We start from the raw sequence: 25,269 nt of genomic DNA, 5'->3' as shown, positions 1-25,269 counted from the left end.
AGTTTTGTGTATGTCAGGTTGGTTGTTATCTTGAAAAGACGAGAGAAGAGCACACGGGTTCAGCGGTGACGGCCCCATCGATGCTCATAATTCTCGTCAAGTCTTTCAGGTTTTCTGTTTCTCTTCTAAGCCTCATCTGCATCTCTGATGTAGTTTGCAAGTCTCCCCTGTGGTTCACTAAACACCGAACTGAAATGTGTACATGTCAGGTTTGACTAATTCCTGTGCTCTCGCTGTCACGGGACACACCAAAACGAGCCGAATTACTGAAGTGAAAATGGCATGGCCGCTACCTGTCGTGGAAATTTGTGTTCGAGGTAGTTTCTCGCTCAACGCGCGAAGCACGTGAAGACCCGCGTTCAAAGAGTTCCCCATGCACACCCTCTGAGGCGTGTCTATCTAAGTACCAGCACGTTCAGCGCTGCGCGCCACTGCTGGAAAGAGCTGCGCCCTACGCAGGTCGAAACAGAGCGTGTTTTACACAGACGCTGAACCCGAGCTCAAGCGCATGCGGGCATGTTCCTTGCGTGGCTGTACTCCTTTTCCCATTCGTTTGTTCGTCGTGTACCTGTACCCCGCTTCAGTCCCGTCTCTGGAGCCACAGGCATCGCTTACGCCTGCAAGCGAGTTTAGAAGAAACCTGGATAAACCTGGTCGTCGGGAAGCGGACGCGTCGAGTCCGACCTGTCTCGTAGGGCTCGTTCTCGTGCGTACTTTCCGGCGACAGACATAACCCGCTGAGACATAACATAGGAGGCGGTGTTGCAGTCCTCCCTCTTGGTTGAAGCATCAACCGTTCACAAACACCAAAGCGCTCGAGATGTTCGTTGGACCAGTACGTGACCGCTTCCGCCTTGCCGTTTGCTGAACGGAGATGATGTTGCCTGCTCGTGCCTGGTAGTCGGTTGCCATGCGCCACTTCAGAATTTAGAGGAGCATGTCTCAGCTTCCCCTTGCAAGAGGACGATGCTTTATTCTATATTGTATTCCAGTCACTTCACCTCTATTCGTGGCCTGCATTTGTCAATGCGGAAGAGAGGACATCATCTCAATTCTGGCGCTTGTCAAGACACAGAAGTGACGATCTCAATGCATAACGCTTGACTCTATTTCCTACAGCAGTTGACCCTTGTGGGTGTCGACATGCGTGCACAGTGATAAGCAGACGCTCTAACCTATGCTTGTAAAGATACATCCTCATTGCTCCTTCTAAATATATGCAGATGTACTAGGACTCCAATGTATATATGTCTATATAGATATATATTTGAATAATGAAAGGGGAGGCCGGCCGCTGTCAGCAGTCTTCAACAACGTGCTTAACACATGAACACCGAAGCTCTCGTACTACACAATGATACATTCCACGGGAGTGCGGTGTGAAGCTGTGTTCATGCGTAGGTAGCAACGGATAGCCCTTTCATACAGGCATGCCCCTGAAGACAAACCCATACATATATATATATATATATATTGATGCTCGTGCACCAACGGTGCCATAACTGCATGTAATCGACACGCCTCCCGCGCAGGGTCGTACATTGCCATGTCTATATTTGCTTTCTCGATAGTCCGTCGCCACGGTTAGCAGAATGTCTTTGGCGCGCGCCGACTCCCTGAGATGAAATTCGAGGCATTACTTCCGGGGTCGCTCGTGTCTTTCTCCCAAGCCACTACTTTGCACCACGCCCCTCTTCTTCCCGTTTCTGCAGAATTTGCGCAAGGTCTGCGCCCTCCCCCCTCCCCCTCCCCTGTCTGTCGGTGAACGTGGCGTTTCCGTTCACCACCAAAGCTCCGGCAATGATAGTTTCGTTTCTTCAGTTCTTCTTGAGAAGGGATGAAATGAAGTGTTGTTGCTTACTGACACCCGTGCGGTGCAAATGTCCTGTTCTTGGCTGTACGCGTGCTATCTTTGCTTCAGGGCCTGCCGTACGCAGGATCGCAGGGGTGCGAGACCGGCGAGAAGACTGACTGGGAAGCTGCGGCAAAGTTCTACTCCGCTGTGCGCCAGCAGCAGGCTGTGCTTTGGGGTGCTTCGGAGACGGACAAGGACGGGCTTTCGGAGAAGAAAACAACCGGTGAAGATGCAGGCTCCTCGCCTCAAAGGAGACAGGCTAACGAGAAGGCGGGAGCCGTAGGAGCTCAGCACGCCGACCTTCCCGTGGGGAAGAAACGAAGGAAAGTCTGCTCCTCAAAGACAGAAGCAGATATTAAACAATCTGGCAAGGATCACGAAGACGGAGCAGGCGGAGCGAACTGCGGAGGAAGCCACGTCCCGGCAGGTGCGGCACACAAACCAAGGACAGTAACGAAAGGCTCAAATGAAGAGCGATGTACTGAAAACTGGACGTGAAAAAGGAAAAGAAGAGAACGCAGAGGCGTGGGCGTTTCTCTCAGCGCGTCGCTTCGTGAATTCCCCCTCACTACGTTGAGCAAGAAATAAAAGGGATTCATAAAGACAAGAGAAAAAAATGTGTAGCCATGCATGTCCCACACTCGGACAGTGAAGCAGGAAAGCGGGAGGTCCGCAGGATAGCAGTGCAGCCATAAAATCAGCACAAGTACGGAGACGTGTAGACACACAGGGCTTCATAATAGAGTTCAAATCTGCGTGCTGCGTAGATGCTATCCGTGTATGTAGGCACGCGACGAATGTTGTAGTAAAGTTTCTTGGTCTCTGCATTTCAACACTTGCCTGCTTCCAAGTCACTGCATGATGCCTTCAGTGCGCGGGCTACGGATTCAAATGGATAGGGCTTAGGTTTGCTTAGGAAGCCGCTAAAAGCGGTGCGCCGAGGGACGCTCGCTGACAAAATCGTTCTTGGGTGATGGTGTCGGTTGCCACATTTCTCGCTCTCCAGGAGAAGACGACTCATGTCGTGCCTTCCATGGAGGCGAACAGGACGAAGACGCAATAAGCGTACTCCTCAAAAAGATCGATCAAAACCCCCACGACTACGAAGCGTCGCAGCAACTCGTGTCGGCCCTCTACAACACAGTGAGCTCTCATTCAGCAGCTCCGGGCCTCTTGCTCTCCAAATACATATATATATATATATATATATAGTCCTTGCGAGCAATGCTACCCATAGCTACCGCAGCGGGGTGCGTATCAGGATCGCACGAGGAGACGTCGTTTGTATCGGAGCCCTTATTCTACCAACATGTGCATGTATGCACGTGTGAATGTACGTATATCATTATTGTATGCGTGAGCAGACACTGATGATCTCGTAAGCATGCGTGGATCTGTAAGCAAGTCAATATGCTTGCGGGCCGACGGAGAGTAAGTGTGTTGGTCCTGGGCAGGCTGAACGAACCCCATTTTTATCTTCTCTGCTGAGCAGGGCTTCGTCAGCACGAGTGTGCATTGTTTCTCGAGCCTACAAACAAAACGGTGTGCTGATGCAATCCAGCATGCATTCTACCACGTACTTGAATATGAAGGTCGAGGTCCTTAACGTCTAGTTCCCAAAGGTGAAGATTACTGTGGGATAGTGTATTCTCTGCGATCGGCAAGAGCTGAACGGTGTCTACATGTTTCGCTGACTCTTCATGTGTCTGCCCCAGGAAAGGCTGGATGACTATGAGGCCGCGCTCGAGCGGATTCTCTCCGAGTTTCCTCTGCTGTTCGGTTACTGGAAAAAGCTCGTGAAGTTCCATGTCGAGAAACGGAGAAGCTGGCCCGACGCAGAGCGAGTGAGACTCTCGATGGGGCGAACTCCAGCTTAGCTACTATGGAAGGCCTTTACAATTTAAAACGAGAGTGCCGGTCAATAGACCTAGTGGACGTGACTGTTCGCAGTCTGTGGTGTCGAGCTGGAAGAACACATCGCCACGAGAAACTCTGAGCCGGCCGGCCTCACGACTGTCCCGCGAGCTCAACGCGCATCAAAACGCACATACTGATCCGCAGACATGTTAAGTAATGCATGCTCAGAAAACAGACATAGAGGCTGCCACGTCCCGGCTTGCAGATTACTGAGTACTCAGGACGGCGCACCTGGCATATGCGCATGCGAAAGATCACACGCATGTCGGCTTCTGTGAGTATAAACTCATGCGTTTGGTGCCGCACATCGCATCGGTATGCAAGTACGCACAGATACAGCTTACTGTGTTTAGTAGATGCGTCCAACGCAGGGCATCGGTACGTAGTGCTCGCGCACGTGCGCGGATCCATCCACGCGTCTACGTGTATTCAGATATACTTGAACAGCTGTGTGTACACGAAACAGTGCACTGGAATGCAACCAGATTACCTGGGTTTCTGCCTTCATCGCGCACGTAGCCTAGGACGACAGAGCTGTGCAAGGTACCGCAGGACCTCCGCGCTGTATTCTTCCGTCCCGGCAGGTCTTAGAACGCGCCTGCGAATTCGTCGGACACAACCCGATGATTTGGATCGCCTACCTCGAATGGATGAAAGAGGCCTGCAGTCTCACCCGGGAGGCGACACGTGTTACTATGGACAGTGCGCTGCAGTGCGTAAGTCGTCGCAACTCTGCAGCTTGCCCGTAGGTGTAGGGCTGAACATGAGACCGCCTCCCAAGCTAGGTGGCCCGCAGGTGCGTTGACCGATGCGTAGCTGCTAAGCTTCTTCATGATAGCGCTTCTTCAGTTTATTTATGTTTGCGTGCAAACATAAATAACTGTGTGCGAACGTACTTATGAGGACTCGGCCGGATGGGCTGTCGTAAATGGTGTGTTAATCTAGCGCGCACAGCACACACACAACCTAACTTGGGGCTCGGAGGTGAGTCTGGGTAGTTGTTTCGCTAGAATCAGCACGCAGGTGATTGAGATGGCTGGTAGGTGCTTCTGCGTACGAATACACCTATATAGAAACACAAGTATGTGTCTGGGCGTCCGTTCCTAGGCTGGCTTGCACTGGAAAGCGTGGCCCCTATGGCAAGCAGTGTTGGACTTTGAGGAAAACGAATATAAAGAAGCTTGCAACCGCATCGCTCTGAGTGTACACCAACCCCAAGAAGACGATCCCAGTTCTACCGCATTTGTGGCTCCCGAAGAGATCTTAAAGGCCGAAGAACTCAAACTGCATGCGACCAAACGCAGAGACGAAGCTGTTGAGCACGTGAGCATTCCAATATAGCAATTCGGAGGCTATATCTCTCTAGTCGTATATCCAGAGATAATAACCAAAACATGTATTGCATATATCTCAGTACGGGCATGAATCGGATGTCAGACTGTCAGGTATGCTGGGCTCACACAGTTCCCTGCATCAGCCTCGAAGTCTGAACTCCAGCAGGCGGCGCTGCCATGAGACTGAACGCGAGTGTCCCGATACGGGACCACGTCTGTAGATACTCTCACGCTGTTCTTCTCGTTCTTGAAGCAGTTCCTGCGTACTGCGTTGCCATTTTTATATTGCAGCTGCGCGCGCTCTTCTTTAAGCTTCATGCACGCCCCTGGAGTCTCTCGATCTGGCGTGGGAGCGCTTCAAAGCTTTGCTCGGCAAAGACGAGGCTTCATCAAGCAGCAAATCGACTTCGTTTCTGGTGGATGGCACCTTCGTGGACGAGGAGGCGGTAAAGCCTCTGGAGATCCTCGACCTCCTTACAGACGATGAGATGCGGAGCTTGTATCTTCGGCTTTCGCAGCAGAAGCGACGGTCCACTGGGAAGTCCGCAGACGCCTCTTCGGCCGAGCTCGACGCTGAAGACAAGAAAAAAGCCGAGACGATGGGTCGTGAAGAAATCAGAAAAGAAGGTGGGCAAAGGACGATGAAAGGGGTGGGAAACATGAAATTGGAATATGCACTCAACAAACTCGGAGAAGCGCGTGAGTGAGCACTCTCGACAGGCGGTCAAGCTTTCTTGCCTGATCGAGCCGCTTTTGTTGCCTCTTGTCGAGGGATTCGGGCTCTTCGGCGGCGATGATGGCGATGGCCGCGGGCGTTGAGCCGATATTAGACTAGCATACAAGATAGACTTATCTTTCGCGCGGCTTTGCTTGTGCTGGCGGTGTGAGCTGAGAAACGAAACCACAGGGTTTCAGTCCCGAACCCGAATGCAAACACGCGACGCCGGTAACGCCAGATATGACGGGACTAATATTTCCCCATCCGTCTGCGATTTCTTCGCTCCTCTGCATTCTCAGTCTCTTCCTTCACGAGTCAACATGCCGTAGACGAAGCGGGATGGTCAGTGCGCCAGGAGCTCTTTGCAGATACCGCGCAACAGGCTGCCGCTCGGCAAGTCTTTGAAAAAGGGGTGAGGGACGAACCGTGCGGATTCCGGTCCTCGTTCCACCAAAAGCTGAGAGTGTATCGCAGGCTCTCCGCTCGAGTCTCTTTGGCTCTGTCTGGGGTTCGCGCTTCTCCTTTTCTGTGATTCCCCTGTATATCGCCCTGGTCGTTTGCAAACGGCGTCGTCCTGGGGTGCCTGTCTCTGTTTTGCCGTGCATCCTCGGCATTGTATAGAATCCCTTCGCAGAAACCGCGTTCAATCCAGTCATTTGCGTACATTATGTGGCTGCCCCGTTATCCAAGCATACATCCACTACTCAACATAGATATATATATATATATATATATATATATATATATATATATATATATATATATATATATATATATATATATATATGCCACAGCTCGTTGGAATGGTAGGCTGTCAGTATCCCTATACAGGTAGCGATATATGAAATTATTATGGTTTCACAGTGGTGTTGGCGGATTGTTTTCTTTCTGCTTTCGTCACTTGTTAGGTACACCGATGGTTTTGGCACCCTGACCCCCTAACGTCACAGCGCGTGCAGGCCTGGCGGGATTACCTCGATTACGAAGACCACCAGGTGAGCAAACCAGTCCATCATTTTCCAGCCTTCCTGCGGCATCTGAAAACCAAAACCGGCTCGTGCTGGGCATTCTGCAGCTTGCAATCTTTCTGCCAGCGTGGATGCGCTCGCACCTCGGAAATTGAAGCCAGTGCATCTGCTTCTGCACACGCATATATATATGTAGACGTACCTACGTGTGAATGTACATGTTCGTGGCCTGCTGACGCAGGTGTCGGCCTTCTGTGCGAGTTTGCAATCTTGTTCCTGTCAGGGCATTCCCGAGCGCAAGGAGATGCTTCGCAGGCGCTGCCTCGAAGTCTGCGCATCGTACTTGGAATTCTGGCAGCGGTTCGCGCACCAGCTGATTCAAGAGAACAAACCAGAAGAGGCCCTCAAGCTTCTCCACCGGGGCGCGTATATTATCATGAAGCGAAGGTAAGTGCTGAAAAAGGAGATAGACAAAACGCCGGTGGAAGGCTCTGAGCCTCTAAGTGCCTCTCTTCTCTTCTGCACTACCGTACACACGCGGGGGGGGGGGGGCGCTTCTTCGTGAGTCTTCATTCTCTTTCTGGCGAGGTGTGCGTACCGACCTCCTAACTCAATCTACGCGTTTTGGGCGGCATTCGTGTGGCCCTGGCACAGAACGAGTCAAGTGTCTGACGGCTTCAGTCCATGACGCGGCGCCTTCGCACACAAGGGAGCGGTCGAGCCTTTCCTCCAAATGATTGTTCTCCACATCACTGGATGCCATCTTGCAAATGCAGCACTAAGCCTTACTCAAAATGTCGAGAGCCTGGCTTCGTTGATTAATGCATCAGTGCGTGCACATGCTTCTAAAAAAGGCATAAACAGCGGGTTTCGGGCGCCATGACTCTGTGCAGACGAGATATTGCATTCGCATATGCATCGACGGCAGAGCGCCTCTGCAAATTTGAAGAGGCCACAAAGGCCTACAATCGCCTGCTCGAGTGAGTGGACGACGACGTCAACCTGACCCGGACGACTTTCTGCCAATCCACATCTAGAAACAGCATGATGTGGGTGCGGAGAGCGTCTTCTGAGAGTCCGTTTCTCTTCCTGTCTTGCCGTCTCCCTCTCGGGACAAACGTCTATATGCAGATGTCCACCTCGGTTGTTTTGCTCTTTCGTCCGGTGGCTTTAGGGAGTTACGAAGGCGTTTCTGCTAAGTTGGTGTGTCTGGGGGCTCCGGGCGGATACTGCAAGGAATTTGACTTGTTTTCAGATAATGCAACCGTTCTGCGTTCCACGTTCATTGGCTTGCTGGCCTTTCGTTTGTGCCACGGAAGCTGTTGACCGCCGCGGAGTCAGGGCATGCCACCTTTAAGTGTCCGTTCTGTCGTTATTCGTAGTATATGATCGATAACGCTTTGCATCTGGTGGGAAGACATACTTCTGGTCCTAGAGAATTTTCGTTCAACTCCTTGACAGTCCCACTTTCTTAAGAGCGAACGTTTTTGCTTCGTCCTCGTCTTCACGGGAGGAAAGTGTGTGCTTTTTTGGGTAAGTGCATGCGGCGCGTTCTCTGTTCCTGCGCGCCTTCAGACCTCCACTTTCTCCAGTGTACCTCAAGTACTACCTGGGCTGGATCAACTACCAGAGACGCAGAGGCGAACTCGACCGCGTGCTTCAGCTCTACGACGAAGGCCTGGAGCGCTTCAGAACTAGCGAACAGTGCTGTGAACTCCTCTACCTTCAGAAGGCGAATTTCCTTCTATACTTGCGAGGAGACCTCAAACAGAGCGTGTACGCTACTGACAGGCTGCACACAATGAAGAACGCGTGAAAATGATATACTCACAACACGATATATGCATATATAGCTTTGCACACCTGAGCAATATAGAAGGGCAGAAAAAGCTCGGTGTGAGCGGGCAACCACCGTTCTCGACGCGCGAGCTGGGCGAAGCTGGGCGAGCTAGGGAGAATCATATGTCAACGACATCACGCCCGCATGCACTCTCAAGTCGACTGTAGTGATATGCATTTATGCGTCTATAGGCAGGGAGATGTAAAATGACACAGAACTTTGAGTTATACCACGAGGCTCCTGCAGACTTCTGTTTTTGTGCGTTGTGCCTCCAGGAGTTGTTTAACCCGTGCACTGACTGCGCTGCCCTCAAGCGTCTGCGTTCTCCAGCTACTCGTGCGGCTGCTTCAAATGAAGCACATGGGCGACTCGGACCGGATCTTCGCCGCGGCTTCTCCGTACTTCCTGGAGGCTCTGAAACAAACAGAGGTAGAGACGGAAAAGTGTTTTGTTAGGCGAAAACACTATACTGAGGTTCAACGCTCATGGAGCAGTCGAACTTCTGTATGAATCTATACACATCTACACATGGGGACATTTCCGCGTTTCAGCGGGTCCTGCACAGCCAAAGCAATGCGCGTGAAACAGTGCATGGGGCGTTTGCAAAACCGTTCTGTTATGTCACAGTCTATGGCACATGTGACTAGAGTGTAACTGCATAGACCGTCATATATGTGCATGAAGCTAAGCTGTCTTTCTCCGTGTACCCACTGTCAAGGAATCTCCTGTGCCTATATTTTGGCCTTTTCGGCGACTTCTGAATGGTTTGTGTTTTGCTGTCGCCTGTAGCTATCTGTGTGGAACAAGTGGCAAGTCTGGAAGATGTACGTTCGGTTCTTGGAAGCCTACGCGCCGACAGTGGCGCAGATCCAGGACGCTAAGGTACGCGCGCGGGCTCGCGATGGATGCTGACGGCGGACTGAAGAGGAAAACGACAGCTATCTGTGCAACAGCGCAAGACGAATATGCCCACGACAGGCGTGAAATTTCCTGTTTCCACAGGCCGACGCATTCGCGTTTCTCCGAGGGCATCGCGCCGAGCTGATGCTCCTCGCCCCCAAAGCCTTTCGGCAGCGAATTCCTGAGGCCCTGCGTGTTGGAAACGAAGCCAACGACGAAAGCGGATTCTACGGTGCGGCCGCCGGCGTACAGTACGCGAACGCGCCGACAGCTGGGATAGGCCAGAGCGAGTACGCCACTGGCGGCTACGCGGAGGTAAGGCTTTTTCACGCCACGAACTGGGAGAGAGGCTGAAGCGACACACGAGAAAACGACATCGAAAGCCAATCGAAGGCGGTTTCCAAAAGCTACTCGTGCCGTTTCACGTCTTGAGATACTCAGCGTTGGAGGGAGGCCGAGGCTCAATTACGTTATGCCAACAGAGCGAACCTAGGCCACAGGCGTCGAGGCAATCTTAGAAGCACAGAAAGAAATAGCAAAAGACAAGTCGCGGAAGCAGCTGAGAGGAGGGACACGCAAAAGAAGAAGACGCTTCAGCGTAGCTAACACGCAAATCTGCCATAGGCCAGTACCTGCCAAAGGCGGACAGGGCGCGGTGCGCAGAGGCTGCAAAGCACAGAGTAGCCAGAGAGTTTTTTCGTCGAGCAAATAGGTAGGGATGCGAAGGGGCACAATTTAGGGCGGCCCGGTGAAAAACATGTATTCGCAACGGGAACCAAACAGCTAAGCACGAGGAAGGAAGTACAGAGGAGTATGGATAAGGTGTTTTCTTACGTAGTACAGGGAGTCTACAGCCGAGGAAAGACAGAGAGGGGGAAGGGGTGGCGTCATCCTCAAAAATGAAAGAAAAAACACATGCGGACTCCTCTTTGGAAGTGTGGACCCACAAAATAGCGCAGGCAAGAGATGCAGAAGATACCAAAGTTGCAAACTCGTGGAGGGAATCACGTCCTTCGCCAGACCTGCATTAGATGTTGTAGAATGAAACATGGCATGTGGCCTCTACTTCCCGGCGCCGTTAAAAAGAAAGCCTTCTACAACAGCGAAGAGAGAAATTTGGATAATACGCCAGAGAGAGTTCGCTTCGCTGACGTTTCCCCCTATCCCTTTCCTTCCGCCTCTGTATTGTGACACGCGGAGGCGCCGCGTCGTTCCGTTGCTCCTTCTGTAACCCGCACATCCTGTTAGTCTCGATGAGGGCGATGCGCAGAGCATGTCAGCTATGATGAATTCGCTATGGCGTTCTTCCTAAACGGTCAGGATGGCCTGTGCGTTCACCGTCTTACAGCTGAGTGGTTCAAGAGTACTTCAGCTTTCCGCTGTCTTCTCTCTGGTTGACCTCCACGCGTATGCATCACGTTTTCACTCCGCATCTTCATCAGCTGGCATGCTGCTCTTACGGCTCTCGTACATTTGCAAGTTGCGCGGCTGGTTTCCCCATTTGCCCAACGCGTTCCCCCTCTTATCTTCCGGTGCGATTTCGGTTCCTCGCGTCCTTGGAAATTTTGCGTTTCCGTGCGCCTGCCTCCGCGCGTCGGGTTCTGCCTCTTTCGCTCACACTCTAGGCCCCCCTCCTCAAATCAAAAGATCTCAGGCCTCTGACATCGTCAGCTGCTCCGCTCCGCTCTCCCCCATCTGCGTCGACTTCCTCTGCTTCTTGTTCGCCATCCTCGTCTTCTGCTTCTCCACCTCAGGCTTCCGCGTCGACCTCCACGTCCGCGTGTTCCTTGTCGAGTGTCTTTTTCCCGTATTCTTCCCTCGAATCGTCGCGTCTATCCTCCTCGTCTACTGCGCCTTCCCTCTCGGCACGCTCAGTGCCCCATTCTTCCGCCCCTGCCATTGCCTCGTCCTCACACAGCCAAAACCACTCCTCTTTCGCAGCCGCCTGCTCTCGTTACTGCCGTTCCCCACAGTCCCCCTCGTCGAGTCCCCCCTCGCGCTGGAGCGGATCTTCTCGCGGCTCGCCACGCTTTGCACCCGACGGCCCAGGTCGCGGCGTCTCTCTAGACCTATTTGCCGAAGATATCTGGCTCGCTGCTGATATCGACTGCCTCCCCCTCTTCATATCTGAAGTGACTGTCGACCCGCCGTCGCCTCGCAGCTGGCGCTTGTCTCGCCAGCAGGCTAGCGAAGGATCTGCGGAGATGTGCCCCGCTGTGGCTGCCGCCTTCTGCGACGCGAAAGACTTGCATGGTCTTCTCGTTGACGCGTTGCTTCCATCAGCCGCGCCATCCGCAGACACTTCTGCTCGCGTGTCCCCTACCCCCTCTTTCGCCTGCCTTCCTCGGAGCTGCCGAGATTGCTGCTGCTTGGAGTCCACGCCATGCCTCTGCCGTCCGCTCCAGTGCGAAACAACGCGTCCGCTAGCTTTCCTCACCTCTTCCAGTAGCCAGCCCAACGGCGACATTCGTCTCGCGTCCGCCCATACAGCCGATCCGCAGACAGAGGCAGTCGGGGGCAGCCAGCGGCCGTCGTCCCTCGGCTGTGCCTCGTCTCCGAGATCCGAGGCAGACAAGCCCTCTCCAGAGACTCGCAAGGAAACGAGTGAAGAGGCAGCCGACCAAAGACTCTATTCCCCCAGCTGCGAACCTTCTCCGACGCCGTACTGCATGCGACGAACAGAACCCCACCAGGAAGGAGCGGAAAGCCCTTCCGACACCAGTGCCGCGGGAGACGGCGGAGTTCAGGCCACGGAGAGAAGCGCAGAGCGGCAGGAGAGGAGCAAAGGGCGAGAAAGCGCGGTTTTTCCGCGAAGGCCGCGAGACGCCGAAGACAGCGGAGCCGGCAATATCAGAAACTCGCGCTATGAGTCGCCCGTTCCTTCCACAGCTGCAGCCGGCGAAGACGCAAACTCGCTTCGCTGCGCAGCCTCCCGCGGCGAAGAGACCGGCACCCGCGACGAGTCTGAAAGCGAGCACAGACAGAAACAGATGTACACGGACGCAGATCGATCCAGAAGACTCAGCGATGCATGCGGGGACGCCTCGAGGCCGACCCGCGCTGCATCGGTCTCCTCGCCGCCGAGCGGAAGCTGCGGGAGCCGCGCGGAGGGCTCGAGGGCCGAGGGAGCCGACGGTTGCGAGGCAGATGCCACGGGCACCGGACCCCGCGGCGGAATTGGAACGCAGGTGAGCGGCAGGAGAGGATTTCGCAAGTCCCCGCCGAATAAAGACGGACAAGACTGGGAGATGGAAAGTGGGAGCGAGGGCGATGCGAGACCGGCTGTGCACCTCTGGAGAGAGAAGCAACCCGAGAATAGAGGATCCGCTAGAGAAACGGAGGGCACTTGTCGTGTAGCGGACAGGGAGGAGTCCCCCGCCAAAGGCGCCGAAGGAGAGGAGCGGATCGCCGTCGCCCCTGAGGTGCGCGGCGGGGCTCTAGAAGCGAATTTTAGACGGCCTTGTGCAACTGCGCGAAATCCCCTCGAATGCGCCAAGACAGTCCCGCTGAGTGAGCTCTTCAACATCCATGTAGCGGAGTTCTGCCGGGGGTATCGGCATGCGGGGGCCTTCGGCTATGACAATTTCAAACTGGCCTCGGCCGAGAGCTTCCGCGTCTGGAAAACGTTTGCAGAGAGACAGTGGGAGCGGCGGCTCGCTGCGGACGCCGGATCGAACATGCGGAAGAGCGTCCGCTCGCCCTCAAAGCTGTTTTGGCCCAGTGCAGCTCGGAATCTCGCTGGCGCGACGGCAAGCGTGAGTGCAAGCGACGCCCACTGTAGCGCCCCCCTCGAGTCTGACCAACGGGCTGCCCATCAAGCGAGCTCCACGGGCAGCTGCGACGTCTGCGGCAACTCCGCTGCGCCAGCCCATGCCGCGCCTAGCGCGACAAGGAAGAAGGCGTCTACCAGCCCGGCTACGGATCTCAAGCGTCGAGGTGCTGTGTTTTCTCGGCTTCGCAGCGAGATGCAGAACCCCTCCGACAAGACACGATTTGCGATCGGTTCTCCTCAAGAAATGACTGAGAAAAGCGGATCCACAAAGGCCATCGGTAACGACAGCGGGGATACGTGTAAAGGCCCCAACCACGGACTGCGAGGAACGAACGCCGAGGCAGACTCGGGTCAAAGAAATAGTGAAAATACGAGGCGCGGCGGAACTCTCGCAGGCAGTAATGCGACGACCCGAGTGGCTTTCGAAAGCTGTTCGTTGTCTCGGAATTTGCAGGTCGCTTCTCCTCCGTTCTCCTCTGCGGCGCTGCCCGCTTGGTTTCGGGAGCCCTCTGCCGAGCGAACGAAGGAAAGCGACCCTGGGCCTTGCTTCTGCAGCGGATGCGAGAAATCTCGAGAGAAGAGGTGGACGGAAATTTGCTGTACGGTACCCGGGTTGGCGGCGCTTCGCGCAACTTGGCAAGACTACGAGGCAACGCGACAGTGGATGTTTCGCTTTTGCTCGTCTCTGCGCTTCCACGGCGAACTCGTGTATATTTCTGTGCATCTTTTGCATTTCCTTCTCGAGCGATGGGAAGAATGGCAGCCTCCGCCGCGTCTTATTCTCTCCCATAATTCAGGGGCGAGAACGGACGATACCACGGATAGGGGACCACCACGCGGCAGCAGCCTCTCTGTGCAAACCTCAGAGACTCACCGAGGGTCGTGCGCCTTCTCCCATGCCGCGCCTTCCTCTTCTTCATCGTCGGCTGCCTCATCCGGCTCGCATGCATTTTCAGCTGCTTCGTCACTCTGTCGGGGTTCGTCGCCTTCATCCCCGTTCGCCTGGGACAAGGCGGCGGCGATGCGAATGCTGTGGGGTGTATCGCCGACTCGCCACGGGGCTGAACCGGGACGTGTCTCGCATCCTGCTTGCGAGAAAAAACAGAACCTGCGAAGCACGGAGTACAACCACCTCCCTTTTGCTTGCGCAGTGACGCTCGATGAGGCAGAGGCTGAGGGGTTGCAAGGCGACTCGAAAGCGACGACGTCAAACGCGAAACAGACGTTCTATCACCCGCTGCCGCCTCTGGTCCGTCTCGCCTGCGTGTGCGTCGCCATTGCGTACAAGCAACTGGAGATCGTTCCGCACCTCGACTGCTCGGGAGTCGTCCTGCAGGCCCTGTACTTCACCGGCAAAGAGAAACGGCGAGAGATGGAGCGAAGGCAGAGACACGCCTCGCCCGCCCCCTCGCCTTCGCACGGGGGGGGGGCCAGACATCGACGGGGAGCTCGCCAGGCAGAGCAGCAGGACGACAGGCGCACGCGGCCTCACGGACGAGATGTGCTTTCCTCGGAGCCGGCGCGGGAGACCTGCGAGGCGGACACGGACAAAGACGAATGCGAGTGCTGCCTGGCAAGCGGCTGCTCGCGAGAAGCGACAGGCACCTGCGGAGGCCTCTGGATTTCGCGGGAGCGCAGGAGAGAAGAGGAAGACCGTAACTGCCAAAATGACGCAGAAGGCGACGCACCGGGGGCATCCCTTCGTCTTCGCTCGAACACGTGCACCAGAAAAGGACATGATGCACCACGTGGCTTCCACGGCTTCGCAGCCTTCTACAAAGAGATGTCAAACAATGCTTTAAGCCCATTCAGACGCCCCATCCTCGCACACCCCACTGAACCTTCGTGCTGCGCGTGCTGCCAGGAGCAGTACGTCCGCGGCGCGTGTCGCTGCGGTAGTCCACTGCCTTCTTCCACGGCGAATCGTTGTGCCTCACGTTCGACTTCTTCGCCTCCTTCTCTGTCGCGCGGCTCGCCTGAGCGCCCAGGTTCGTTGCCCGCATCGCAGTCGTCTCGTCGTGTGTCTCCGAATTCCCACGGACACCCGCGAGGGCCTCTCTCTGACGGGGCGCGTGACGCAGGAAGCGCCCCACTCGGCAGCGCACTGAAAAAGCCAACAGAGCCTTATTTCCCTCGCCCTGCAGAGGAACTCCACGATCACACTGTGGGCGAAAACGCCACGCAAAAACGCGCGTCACCGCCGCCGTCTGCCTCCTCGCTCATGTCCTACTACAGGGCGTGGCCCCCGACGGGGTGGATTGAGCTGTACGCCTGGAGCTGCATCGAAGAAGAAGATCTGTTGACGCATGCAAACGTCTTCCTCTTTCTCCATTGGCTGTTGGGCGCGTGCAAGCTCTACCGGCGAAGGTACGGCGCAGCGTGGCTGGACGCTGAGTCTGACGAGGACGACGAGGCGGAGAAGGCCTCCGAGACTGAGAGACCGCCTGTCTGGCGCGAACGCGTGACCGCGGCAGATGAAGACGCAGACACTGAGCGGGACGGGGAGCCCTCAGACAACGAGGAGAAAGGAGGGATGGAAGCTGCAGAGGGAGGTCGAGGTGAGCAAGCAGAAGCAGAAGAACTTCAAGAAAGCAGCTGGAACAGGGATGTTAACAGCGACGGCGACACTGTCATCTACGAGGGAGACGAAGAAAAGGAAGACGAAGACGCCGCGGAGGAAGGAGAGCACACGAGAGGAAGGGAAGCAAGAGCCCCAGCACGCGCCGATGCACGCTTGCTGCGGAGTCAGCTGACGCAGAAATGCACCACTGAGGGACTCAAGGTCGAGCACATGGACCCGCATCCGTCGAGGAAGCTTGCCTGTGCGGCGTCAGATGGGAAGGCCTTTGTCGTAAAGCAAGACGGCGGCAAACGGCGCGTGTGCGCGCCTTCAAGGCGCGTCTCTCCTGCCGCCTCTCTGGCACCTTCACGTCGAAGTCCACCTCCTCTGTCTTCTCCCGAGTCCAATCACCCCCCTTTGCCAGTGGCCGCGGCTCTCCACTGCGCGTCCTCCTTCTCTCTCTCTTGCGCCTCTTCGACGTCTTTTGCGTCTCCCTCGTCTGCCTCTTCTCGCGTGTTTCTCCCCCTCCAACCCCCTTCGGCCGCAGGTCTCCCTCTGTATCTCCTCGAGCTGTGCCTCTGCTCCCCGGACGCCTCGTTCCTCTCGCTGTCTCCGCTCGTTCAGGCTGCCGCTGTCCTCCGGCTGCTCATTCTCTCGTACGAGCTGGAGCGCAAGCACTTGCTCTTCTTGGATGGCGTCCTGGGCCCAGAGATATCCCTCGAAGTCGCGCAGGCGACGCAGACCGTCCGAGCGGCGTTGCTCGCTGCCGCGGAGTCGCAGTCTCTGTGGAGATGGCGCTTGCCGACACCAGTCCTGCACGCACTTCTTCGCGGCTTCCGCCATCCGCGCACCTGTGAAACCTGTATCTGGGCTGCTGCTGCGGAAGCAAACGAGGCCGCACAGCACGGCGAACAGAGGGCACCTGACGGAGGCGGACCCACGCCAGGCCGGGCGACGCCCCCCTCATTCGCCGACAGATTTGAAAGGGAGGCGAGGCATGGCAGGCGAGAGCAGTTCGCCGAAAGCAGAGAGGCGTCTCCATCGCGCACCCGGTCTCTCTCGTTCTGCGAGGGGGAACGCACGCGCACGCAAGCGCTTGCAGAGGGAGGGAGGGGAGAAGAGGAGACTGGGGAATGTCGGGACGAAACGCGAGCGCGCAAAGCGAAAGAAACGGAGTCTCTCCGCGCTCCTCTTGCAGGCGCCTCCCACGGAGAGAGGCGAAGCCTGGCGCGGCCCGGGTCAGCCAGTGGGCGCGACGAGCGACAGGCAAGCGAACGGGTGCCGAAGGTGGCGAAGTCGCGAGAGACGGCAGAGGCTTCCACTTGCGGGAGGACGGAAGGTGTCTTTGCAAGAAGAAACGTGGAGGCGGCCTCTGCCGCGTGGACACCCGACACGTCACTGGCGTGCCTCGAACGTCTGCAAGGAGGAAGGCCGGACGCGCATCCGAAACCTTGCGACCCTGCTTTGCTCTTACGCGACGATGCCGCCCTCAGCCAGGGTTTGGCCGCAGAGAAACAGCACGCGGAAATTCTGCATCGGCGGGAAGCTAGCCTCTCCGACCCGATATCGCCGCCATCTGGGACACCGGGCTTCACGAAAAACGTGGGAGCCGCCGACACCGGCGGTCGCGTTGACGAGCCGCGGGAGCCTCGCGCAGGGGCCCTCTCTCCTTCGGCGTCTTCTAGGGGTCAGGAGGCATCAGGGGCGACGGCTGGATGGCGAGAGTTCTTGAGCGATTCGAAGCCTGCGCCGCCGACGACGTTGTCGTCTACGCGTGTCCGCGGAGAGGGGAGCGGCCCTAGATTCGGCTTGTCTTTTCAGCATGGGGCTTTCTGCGGCGGTTCGCCCGCCGCCGCCTCGTCCTTGCCGCCCGCAGAAACCCGAGAGAAAAGCGTGCGCTGGTCCGCCGCAGTTTCACGCGAAGCATCCAGCCGCGCCTCCGCCTCACCCCCCGCCTCACCCCCCGCCTCACCCCCCGCCGCCCCCGCTGCCGGTTTTGGTGACCTCGAACCGCAGTCGGTTCCACCGCAGAAGGGACTCACGATTTCTCCGCACTGTCGATGGAGCGTCGCGGCGCTTCTCTGTCCCCACGGAGCCTCGCGCTGGGACCTCGCTTGCTCAGCATGTTGCCTGTCGCCTTCAGCCAGCATTCGCCGGCACTTTGAGGGGGAGCGGCCGCCGGCGAAACGCCTCGGACGCACGCCGCGACATTCAGGAAAAAGCGCCTGCCGCCCCCAGCCGCAGACAGACGGCGAATGCAGTTCGCTGGCTGCCACTCGTGCGAAGCGGACGGCGGCAGAAGCAGGGAGCGACGAAGCCCAGGGCGAGGGGGGAGCCGGAGCCGACGCGGTCTGCAGAGAGCGCAGAAGCGCTCCCAGCGGTGCCCTGGAGAAGGGCGGTTGCCAGCCCTCAACGGAGTGCGCAGAGAACGGGGAAACACAGCAACGCGAGTCAACAGGACTGTTCCTGAAGCGGAAGAAGAGGCGGTACCGCAGATGGGATGTCACGGCTGCACAGCTTCTGCAGCGCCGAAGGGGAGAAGACCCTCAGACATAATCCAGCCGCAGCAGCCCTTATCCAAGTCAAGCGTCCAACCGGCATGAAGAAGGCGCTCGAGGTGTTCTACAGCGGTCCTGGACGTGATGCGGACCGTCAGTCGAAAACGAACATGAAATATGGTTGTGTGGATAGAAATGCATGCGTAAATGAAAACAAATAGATGCGGATATGGGCGTAACAGATCACAGGGAAATACGATTTATGGGACTATATAGGATATGCGGAAGCATACAGGGCCACCTCTTCGCCGGCTAAGACAGGCATTCAATTCCGCGGTTTTCTCAAAAGATGAAACATCGCTTGGCACGGATGTCCTCTCTAGCCATCGGGAATCGCGGATCCATCACAACAACGAAACATGGTCGACTGAGTTTCCCTACCCGCGAAAGGAGACACCGCTTCTGGGGAAGGCGACCTCAGTGGCATGGAGAACCTCCCTGTTGGGATCTGGAAGGCCGACTTCTTGAATTCAGTTGTGCATGCTAGCGTTGTTTTTCGTTGAGTCGCTTTTTTGTCTTCATGTTCGTCCCGTATGGGGGAACACGCCCAGTATTCTCCGCAGCATCTGTGTCTCGCTCTCCTGTAGTCCCTCACGTCGTCCTGTTGATTTTCTCGGCATATCAGGCTCCTTCGTTCCCAAGAAGACCGAAAGCCTTCCGTCCGCTCTTCTTCCCTGTATCTCTCACAGCGCGTCTCTTCCCCCCTGCACATGCACCTACTTGCATTGTCTACGAATGTATATATATATATATATATATGCCCTCTTGACACGCATGCGCTCGGCCCTAAAACGTCCTTTTTCGGTTTCTTCTTCGAACAAACGTTCTGCTGCTTTGTCTCTTCTCTCTCTGTGTCCTTTCTTGTCGGTCGTGTAGGCCTCTGCGTATCAACAACTGAGTCTTCAACAGCCCCAGAGCGGCTATGAATTCTATTCGTACTGGGATCCGTCGAGCGCAGGCTTCATGCCGAGCCTCTACTACGATGCGCAGGTGGGGCCTTACCTCCCAAGTAGTGGCGCGGCCTCTTGCTACGTCACCGCTGCCTCAACAGCCACATCGGTCCCTTCGACGGCCTCAAGAAACTCAGTGTGAACAGCAGAGCGCTCTCAGGGCGAAGGGCGGTGCAACTGAACACACGCTGGCCTTCTGCCGAGACTCAGCCCGCCTCCAGGATGCAAGGAAGGTGGCGGACGCGGCTGAACGCGGAGCTGGGCACTTCCTGGAAAGCACTGAATGGGTGTCTGTGAGCACTCACCCATTCGTGTGTGAGCCGGAGAGCTCTTCGATGCTCGGATGTCGAGTAATAGATGGTTGTAATGGCGTGTTGGCGTATGCGGCACTGACCGTTTTAGTCTACGTCTTATGCTTGAGAAACGAGGACATCGAGCGCCAGACGCGATTCCTAACTCTCAAAACTCTCAAAGTCTCTGAAGCTTTACTTTGACGGGCGGCCGAGGATCGAAGTCCGCCGCACGAGGTCGAATGAGACCCGAGACTGCCGCTCAAACTTTGAACTTTTGCCTCGACGAAGCGCGTGTTCAGTGCTTTGTCTAAACTCAGAGGCTGTAGAGAGATCGTCGCACTGGGCAGCTCTGATGATCCTGCGTGTGTGCTATGGCACGCTCTGCTGTAGTGCATTGAGTATTGCAGTCCACCCGTTCGAGAATTCACTGCCCCAAGTCTGTCTTTCGAACCTTCGTTTCTCAGCCACGTGAGAGGATTAAACAGCAAAAACTGGAGACACTTACCTCTGTGCACCGGCGCTTCGCTACCGCGAAAGCACGAGTAAGCACTCAACGACTTAGGAGCCGCTTCGTGCGTAGCCCACCGCAGAGAGGAACACGGGATATCCTCGAAAGTCCATTTCGTGCGCGTTGGAGCATCAGGCGAAGAGAGGTTGCTTCCTGACGCGGAGGAAACTCGTGTTGGAAGTGCCTTCGCAGGGTTGCGTCTCGCTTTTGGAGAAAGCTGTGGCGGCTCTCCGATATTTTCTGAGGAGACAGGTCGCAACGCCCAGAGACAGCACGCCCCTCGACGCGCGCAGGCCTACGCGATGTCGTCAAGAGCCTGCTTCGTTGAGAGATATACACAAAGATTCATAAAGTCTGCTAGTAGTGCCACAAAAAGCAGCAGCTGCTCCTGGATGATGTCTCTGGGTCATGACTGGCATCTTCGGCGTCTGCTGCAGCCAACCCTGTTTAGTCCTCAAACCCTCCTGTGCATGCGCCTTTGCGCCATCACCGCCTCATTTCCCACCCCCCCGCCGGCTTGCCACCGCGTGCCTTGCCTACAACCCGTACAAAGATACCGCGCAGTCTGAGTCAACGAGAGTCAGAGAGGCGTCCAGCCGCTCACAAAATCTAGGGTGGGAGATTCCTACAGCTTCCCACCGGCAGCGATTCCAGCGAACGCGAATGTTTCGCTGCGCTCTGTTCGTCCCAGCACTGCTCGCCGGGTGCGTGGCGTCCTTATGAGCGCAGCAGCCGTCGAGCGCGCGACTCCCACGGAACCCTTTGAGAAGAGGAGGCTGTTCGCTGTCTCTCGATTTCCAGCGTGGCCGTTTCAGAGGTGTTTTTCCCTTGCAGAAAACGTGCTTGTGGCAAGAAAGGACTGTGGCGGAGAGACAAGCAACTCCAGTCGCTGTTACCGTGCACCCACCGTTCGGCGGGCGTCCAGTTCTGCTGAACGACGGAGAGGAGAGGCAGGAGAGGGCGCGGGGCTTTGTTGACTGCGGACACACCGGTGTGTGCTGGTGGAATGCCTGTCTTCGCTCTCAGGTGTGGGTGTGCCCTTCTCCTACCGCTCAAAAGTGGAAGCGGTGTCGCGTCTGCTGCGTTAGCTTGGCGTTTCTCAGTGCACGACGGCGAGGCGAGTGAAGTAGGAACCTGTCACGATCTGCGTGTGTCCGCCGCGGAAAGCGTGACTCGCGTCTTCACGCAACCGCGCCGCTTGCCGGGTTGCGAACGTCCTCCGGTTTGCTTCAGAGACACTGTCGTGCATTCGTTGTCAACGGAGGTATTTGTTCCCCGAACTGAAGGGGAAACCGTCTGTTCTAGCGAAAAAAAAACGAAGTATAGTCGAGTTGATGCACGGCGGAGCGTTCGCTTGCCAACGTAAATCCGGCACACGGTGTCGCGGAGGACTGCTTCAGTTTTCCCCCTCGACGCGCAGGTCGCTTGAGAGCGCTCGGGTTCGGATCTTCGTACGACTGCTGCCCCATTCCGGCGCCTGCGCTCTGCAGATTTCCCTCGGCATCCGTCTCTTCGTGAGGCATCTCTCCTGCGTTCAACCAGGGAGCATCCAGCCTTCGTGCGCGGTCAGCGGCGCGAATTCGCCTTCACCGCATCCCCTCGGTGTTCGGCCGCGCTTGCGCCACGGACGCGAAGAGAGTCGGGATTCCTTTCGCCGAACTCTTCGTCCAATGACAGTAAGTTGACGTCAACAGGGCAGCGCGGGTCGGTTCTGCGTCTTCGCCGCTGCTGCAGGGGAGTTCCGGGCCTCGCACGCAGGTGACACTGGCACCGCGCGCCGCAACGCACACAAACCGCCACAGCACCAAAGTCTATGAGGAACCAGATCCGGCGATTGAAGCGTCTAGAGATTCGCTCAGACAGCCAGGAACGCTTGGCCCCGTGTCGACGGCTCGCGAGAGCCCAAACGCCTCTTGACAGGAAAAGCAGGAGCGCTTCCGTCCAAGAACGGTGGCGGATGACGCAGGCGGGGAGGCGTGTCTACTGCATTGACTCGAATGGATCGTCCGTGACTTGCGTCGCGCATTTATATCCTGACAGGTGTCAACAACAGCACTCAACGAGCGCGCTGCCGGCCTCGGCGGTGAATGCCCCGTCAGCTCAGCAGTGGAGTGTCCAAGGGCTTCCGCCGAGATGGTGCGAGAGAAGGAACTTTGCGTGAAGGCGCCTTCTGTTGCATGCTCTTCCGAGCCGTCCTCTAGAACCAAAAGGCTACGGTCGCACGACGAGGTGCGTCACCATACCCGCTGTTGCCTCGTACCGTCGCGCCGCATTCGGCAGAGATCCGCTTCGCTCCACATATGGACACGCGTGTATATTTCCATGTCGTACTATCTCTTGGTGCAGTGCTAGCCACTGTTTGTGGCTTTTTCTTCTATAGCAGAGACATTTGTGAGGCGGTGGTGTACTGCAATCATGAAGAACTCGGTTGTCTGTATCTCATAACCGAGGTCAGTTTCAGTATTCTAGGAACTAGAACGTCTCTGTTTATCCGTATTAGTCGACGGCTCAGTCTGTGCCGCATTGTCACCCCTGGATTGTCTGCGTCCATAGTGGCAGATCCAGAATACTTGCAGACGAAGACTGCCAGGCTCACGGTTGGTGGTGGTGCGCCTCGTACGCGAAGCATCGCCTCGCAGCCTCGCCTCGCCACGTCTGCTGTGGGCGTATGTTGGGTTTTGTTCAGGACTTAGCCGAGAGAGAGGACGCGAAAGGCAGTTCGACACAGTTCAGGCTGGAGGCCTTCCGCGATGTCGAATGCTTCCATCTCAAGCGAGCTCTGTACTCGTATATCTATGAGCTTCGAGATCTGCTGGGGGGTCCACGGCCGAGCTCTGAGTGTCTGCGCTCCAAAACCGTCTCCTCCCCTTCTCCCCAGAGCGCCGGTGGCGGTGGTGCGATGCGCTCGCCTGAAAGGCAGAGGCGCGAAGTCCCTCCTCCAGATGCTGAGGATCCTCCCGCCGCAGAGGCGCACGCGACTCCAACCCCCCAGTATGGCCTGCACATCACAAAGATCTTGGAGGCAGAAACCCTAGACGACCTGAAGACGTACCTGGAGATCTTCTCGTTCTGTCTGACTTCGTGTCTCACGCCCGGCGACCTTTCCAGCGGTGCGTGCGAACTGTTGGCCTCCGCTCTCCGCCATTTGGAGACCCAAGAATCCTTCCTCAACTCTCGCAAGTCGCAGACGAGGCGCGCGACGGGCTCGGGGCGCGCAGCCTTGAGCACGTCGGACGACGATTCAGAGACATGGAGCGATTTTGATTTCGTTTCAGAAGACGGTGACAGAACCTGCCGAAGTGAGAGCTGCCCAGGGCGGCGAAATGACGGTCCAGGGCAACCGATGACGGCGCAACGTTCGCAGAGGCGCCGCCGACTCAACCGGCCGCGAGCAGATCAGCTTGTAGAGTTGGATCACGCGAAAACCGTCTGTCTGCGGCAACTGCGGTGGTTGAAGACTGTTGTCCCTACCTGGGCAGGTGAGTGCCTCTTCCCGAGCGGGCTCGGCAGGAGCAGTTCACAAGCAGCCTTGATGAGGTGCTAGCTCCTACGCTGCTTTTGCCGACTCGCGACTAGATGTGCTTCTGCCCTGTCGGTCTTTCAGCTGAGTAGTGGCGCCTGGTTCGGCGCCTCGCGTTTATGGGAACAAGTGGATGGCTTACGCAAGTCCGAAAGACGCACAGATTCGGCGATCAGGCGTGCCGATGAGGAGGGGAGGGGGGGCTGGGGAGCGACGTGAGGAGGGATACGTCACCCGGAATACGCTTAAGTCAACGCGTATCACTTCCATAGTATGGCGAAAGCCTGCCGCGGTTGTGCCTGCAGCGAGAAGCAAAAGCTATCAGGCACACCTTTCGCTGGTCCTGCATGCGACTCGGGTATCGCAACTGACGAACTACCTCATCATTTTCTCGAATTTGGAACCGGATCCAGATGGAAAGTTTCCCGTGACCCTTTCGTCTCTAACGGTAAGCCAGCAACTGACGCCGCTTTGCCGGTCACTTCTCCACGCTGTCCAAGAAGCCCAACAGCGTGTTGCTGGCTTCTAGGCAATTGTAGAGCGCAAGCTGGGGGGCTGAACCGCCATGAGCCATGCCCAACCCGCAAGCTGGAGAACGCGGCGCTTCCGAAATGGCATGCCTGACCAGCGGAGGGGCAGAACAGAGTTGAAACAAAACTTGGTCGGCGTCGATTCTATTTTTGCTTCGTGGCTGGAGCCTTTGCAACGCACTGTGTGGCGTTCCTGTGCGCAGGAGTGTTTGGAGGAGCTTCATGTCCTTCAACGCGTAAATCATTCGCTCTACGGTCCCAGCGCCAGATGTTGCGGGTCAGCCGACCCGGGGGCAACGGGGGGGCAGGGGCACGGGGCGTCGCCACTGTCTTCCCACGAAATTTCAAGCAGTCTTGCATCTTACTTCCAACGGCAGGCTGGCGGGAAGCTGCATTCAAAGTTCGAGCGGCCTGCTGGTCAGACAGGCGGGCGGAAAGCAGGCAGCCGTCACCTTGGGCAAGGCGCTTCTGCGGTGAAGAGGAAGCTTTTGGCGGCACAACTGGAAGAGGAAATCGCAAGCAACCTTCATAAGACTCGGAATGAGGGCGATGCTTGGCTGCTGGAGACGCCGGTGTCCAAGGAGACCGGGAGCAGACAGTTTCCTGCTGACGGCGAGGTTGTCACCCCATCAGCGAAAGCTTCCACTTTGGGCAATGGAAGAAAAGGTATGGCTCTGGCGTATCCGGTCGCAGCGCAAAGTCAGGCGATTTGTTGTTTCCTTGGAGACTTCTTTTCCAAGCCCCCGATGCTCGAAGTTAGGTTTGTGGGGTTGTGAAGAGCATCGACCGTTTGACACACTGGCCTGCCTTCTGCAAAGTGCACCATTAGCTGTCCGTACCGGTCATTCGCTCCTCCGATAAGATCCTTGGGCGCCGTCGCGACACCCGTTGCTAGCCTCACTACATCGACAGTATCGTATTGTAGCCGGGTTTTACGTGAGAGTAAGCGACGCCATGCAATGCTTTTTTTTTTAGGTTCACAGCGCGCTTGCTAATCGAGAATATCCGGACACGTGGAGAACGCTATACGTTGTTTCCATTTCAAC

The 25,269-nt window shown here is 56.5% G+C and overlaps 2 protein-coding genes across 2 annotated transcripts; both read left to right on the top strand.

Annotated features, from left to right (window-relative positions):
- Window positions 1–820: 820 nt before the first annotated feature.
- On the top strand, window positions 821–18,420 carry BESB_006190 (uncharacterized protein; the record flags this gene model as incomplete). The annotated part of the gene is made up of 16 exons (XM_029359374.1): window positions 821–835; window positions 1,922–2,282; window positions 2,862–2,998; window positions 3,571–3,699; window positions 4,357–4,488; window positions 4,880–5,095; window positions 5,625–5,733; window positions 6,124–6,236; window positions 6,733–6,819; window positions 7,076–7,239; window positions 7,686–7,772; window positions 8,368–8,568; window positions 8,908–9,061; window positions 9,422–9,514; window positions 9,635–9,847; window positions 11,158–18,420. The coding sequence occupies 16 exons, from the start codon at window positions 821–823 to the stop codon at window positions 18,418–18,420; spliced, it is 9,474 nt and encodes a 3,157-aa protein (XP_029222287.1).
- Window positions 18,421–22,473: 4,053 nt separating this feature from the next.
- On the top strand, window positions 22,474–24,999 carry BESB_006180 (uncharacterized protein; the record flags this gene model as incomplete). The annotated part of the gene is made up of 4 exons (XM_029359373.1): window positions 22,474–22,623; window positions 22,860–23,652; window positions 23,999–24,141; window positions 24,427–24,999. The coding sequence occupies 4 exons, from the start codon at window positions 22,474–22,476 to the stop codon at window positions 24,997–24,999; spliced, it is 1,659 nt and encodes a 552-aa protein (XP_029222286.1).
- Window positions 25,000–25,269: the final 270 nt, after the last annotated feature.

Source organism: Besnoitia besnoiti, chromosome I (genome assembly GCF_002563875.1).
Source record: "Besnoitia besnoiti strain Bb-Ger1 chromosome I, whole genome shotgun sequence".
NCBI lineage: Eukaryota > Apicomplexa > Conoidasida > Eucoccidiorida > Sarcocystidae > Besnoitia > Besnoitia besnoiti.
This window is presented reverse-complemented; position numbering and strand designations above follow the sequence as displayed.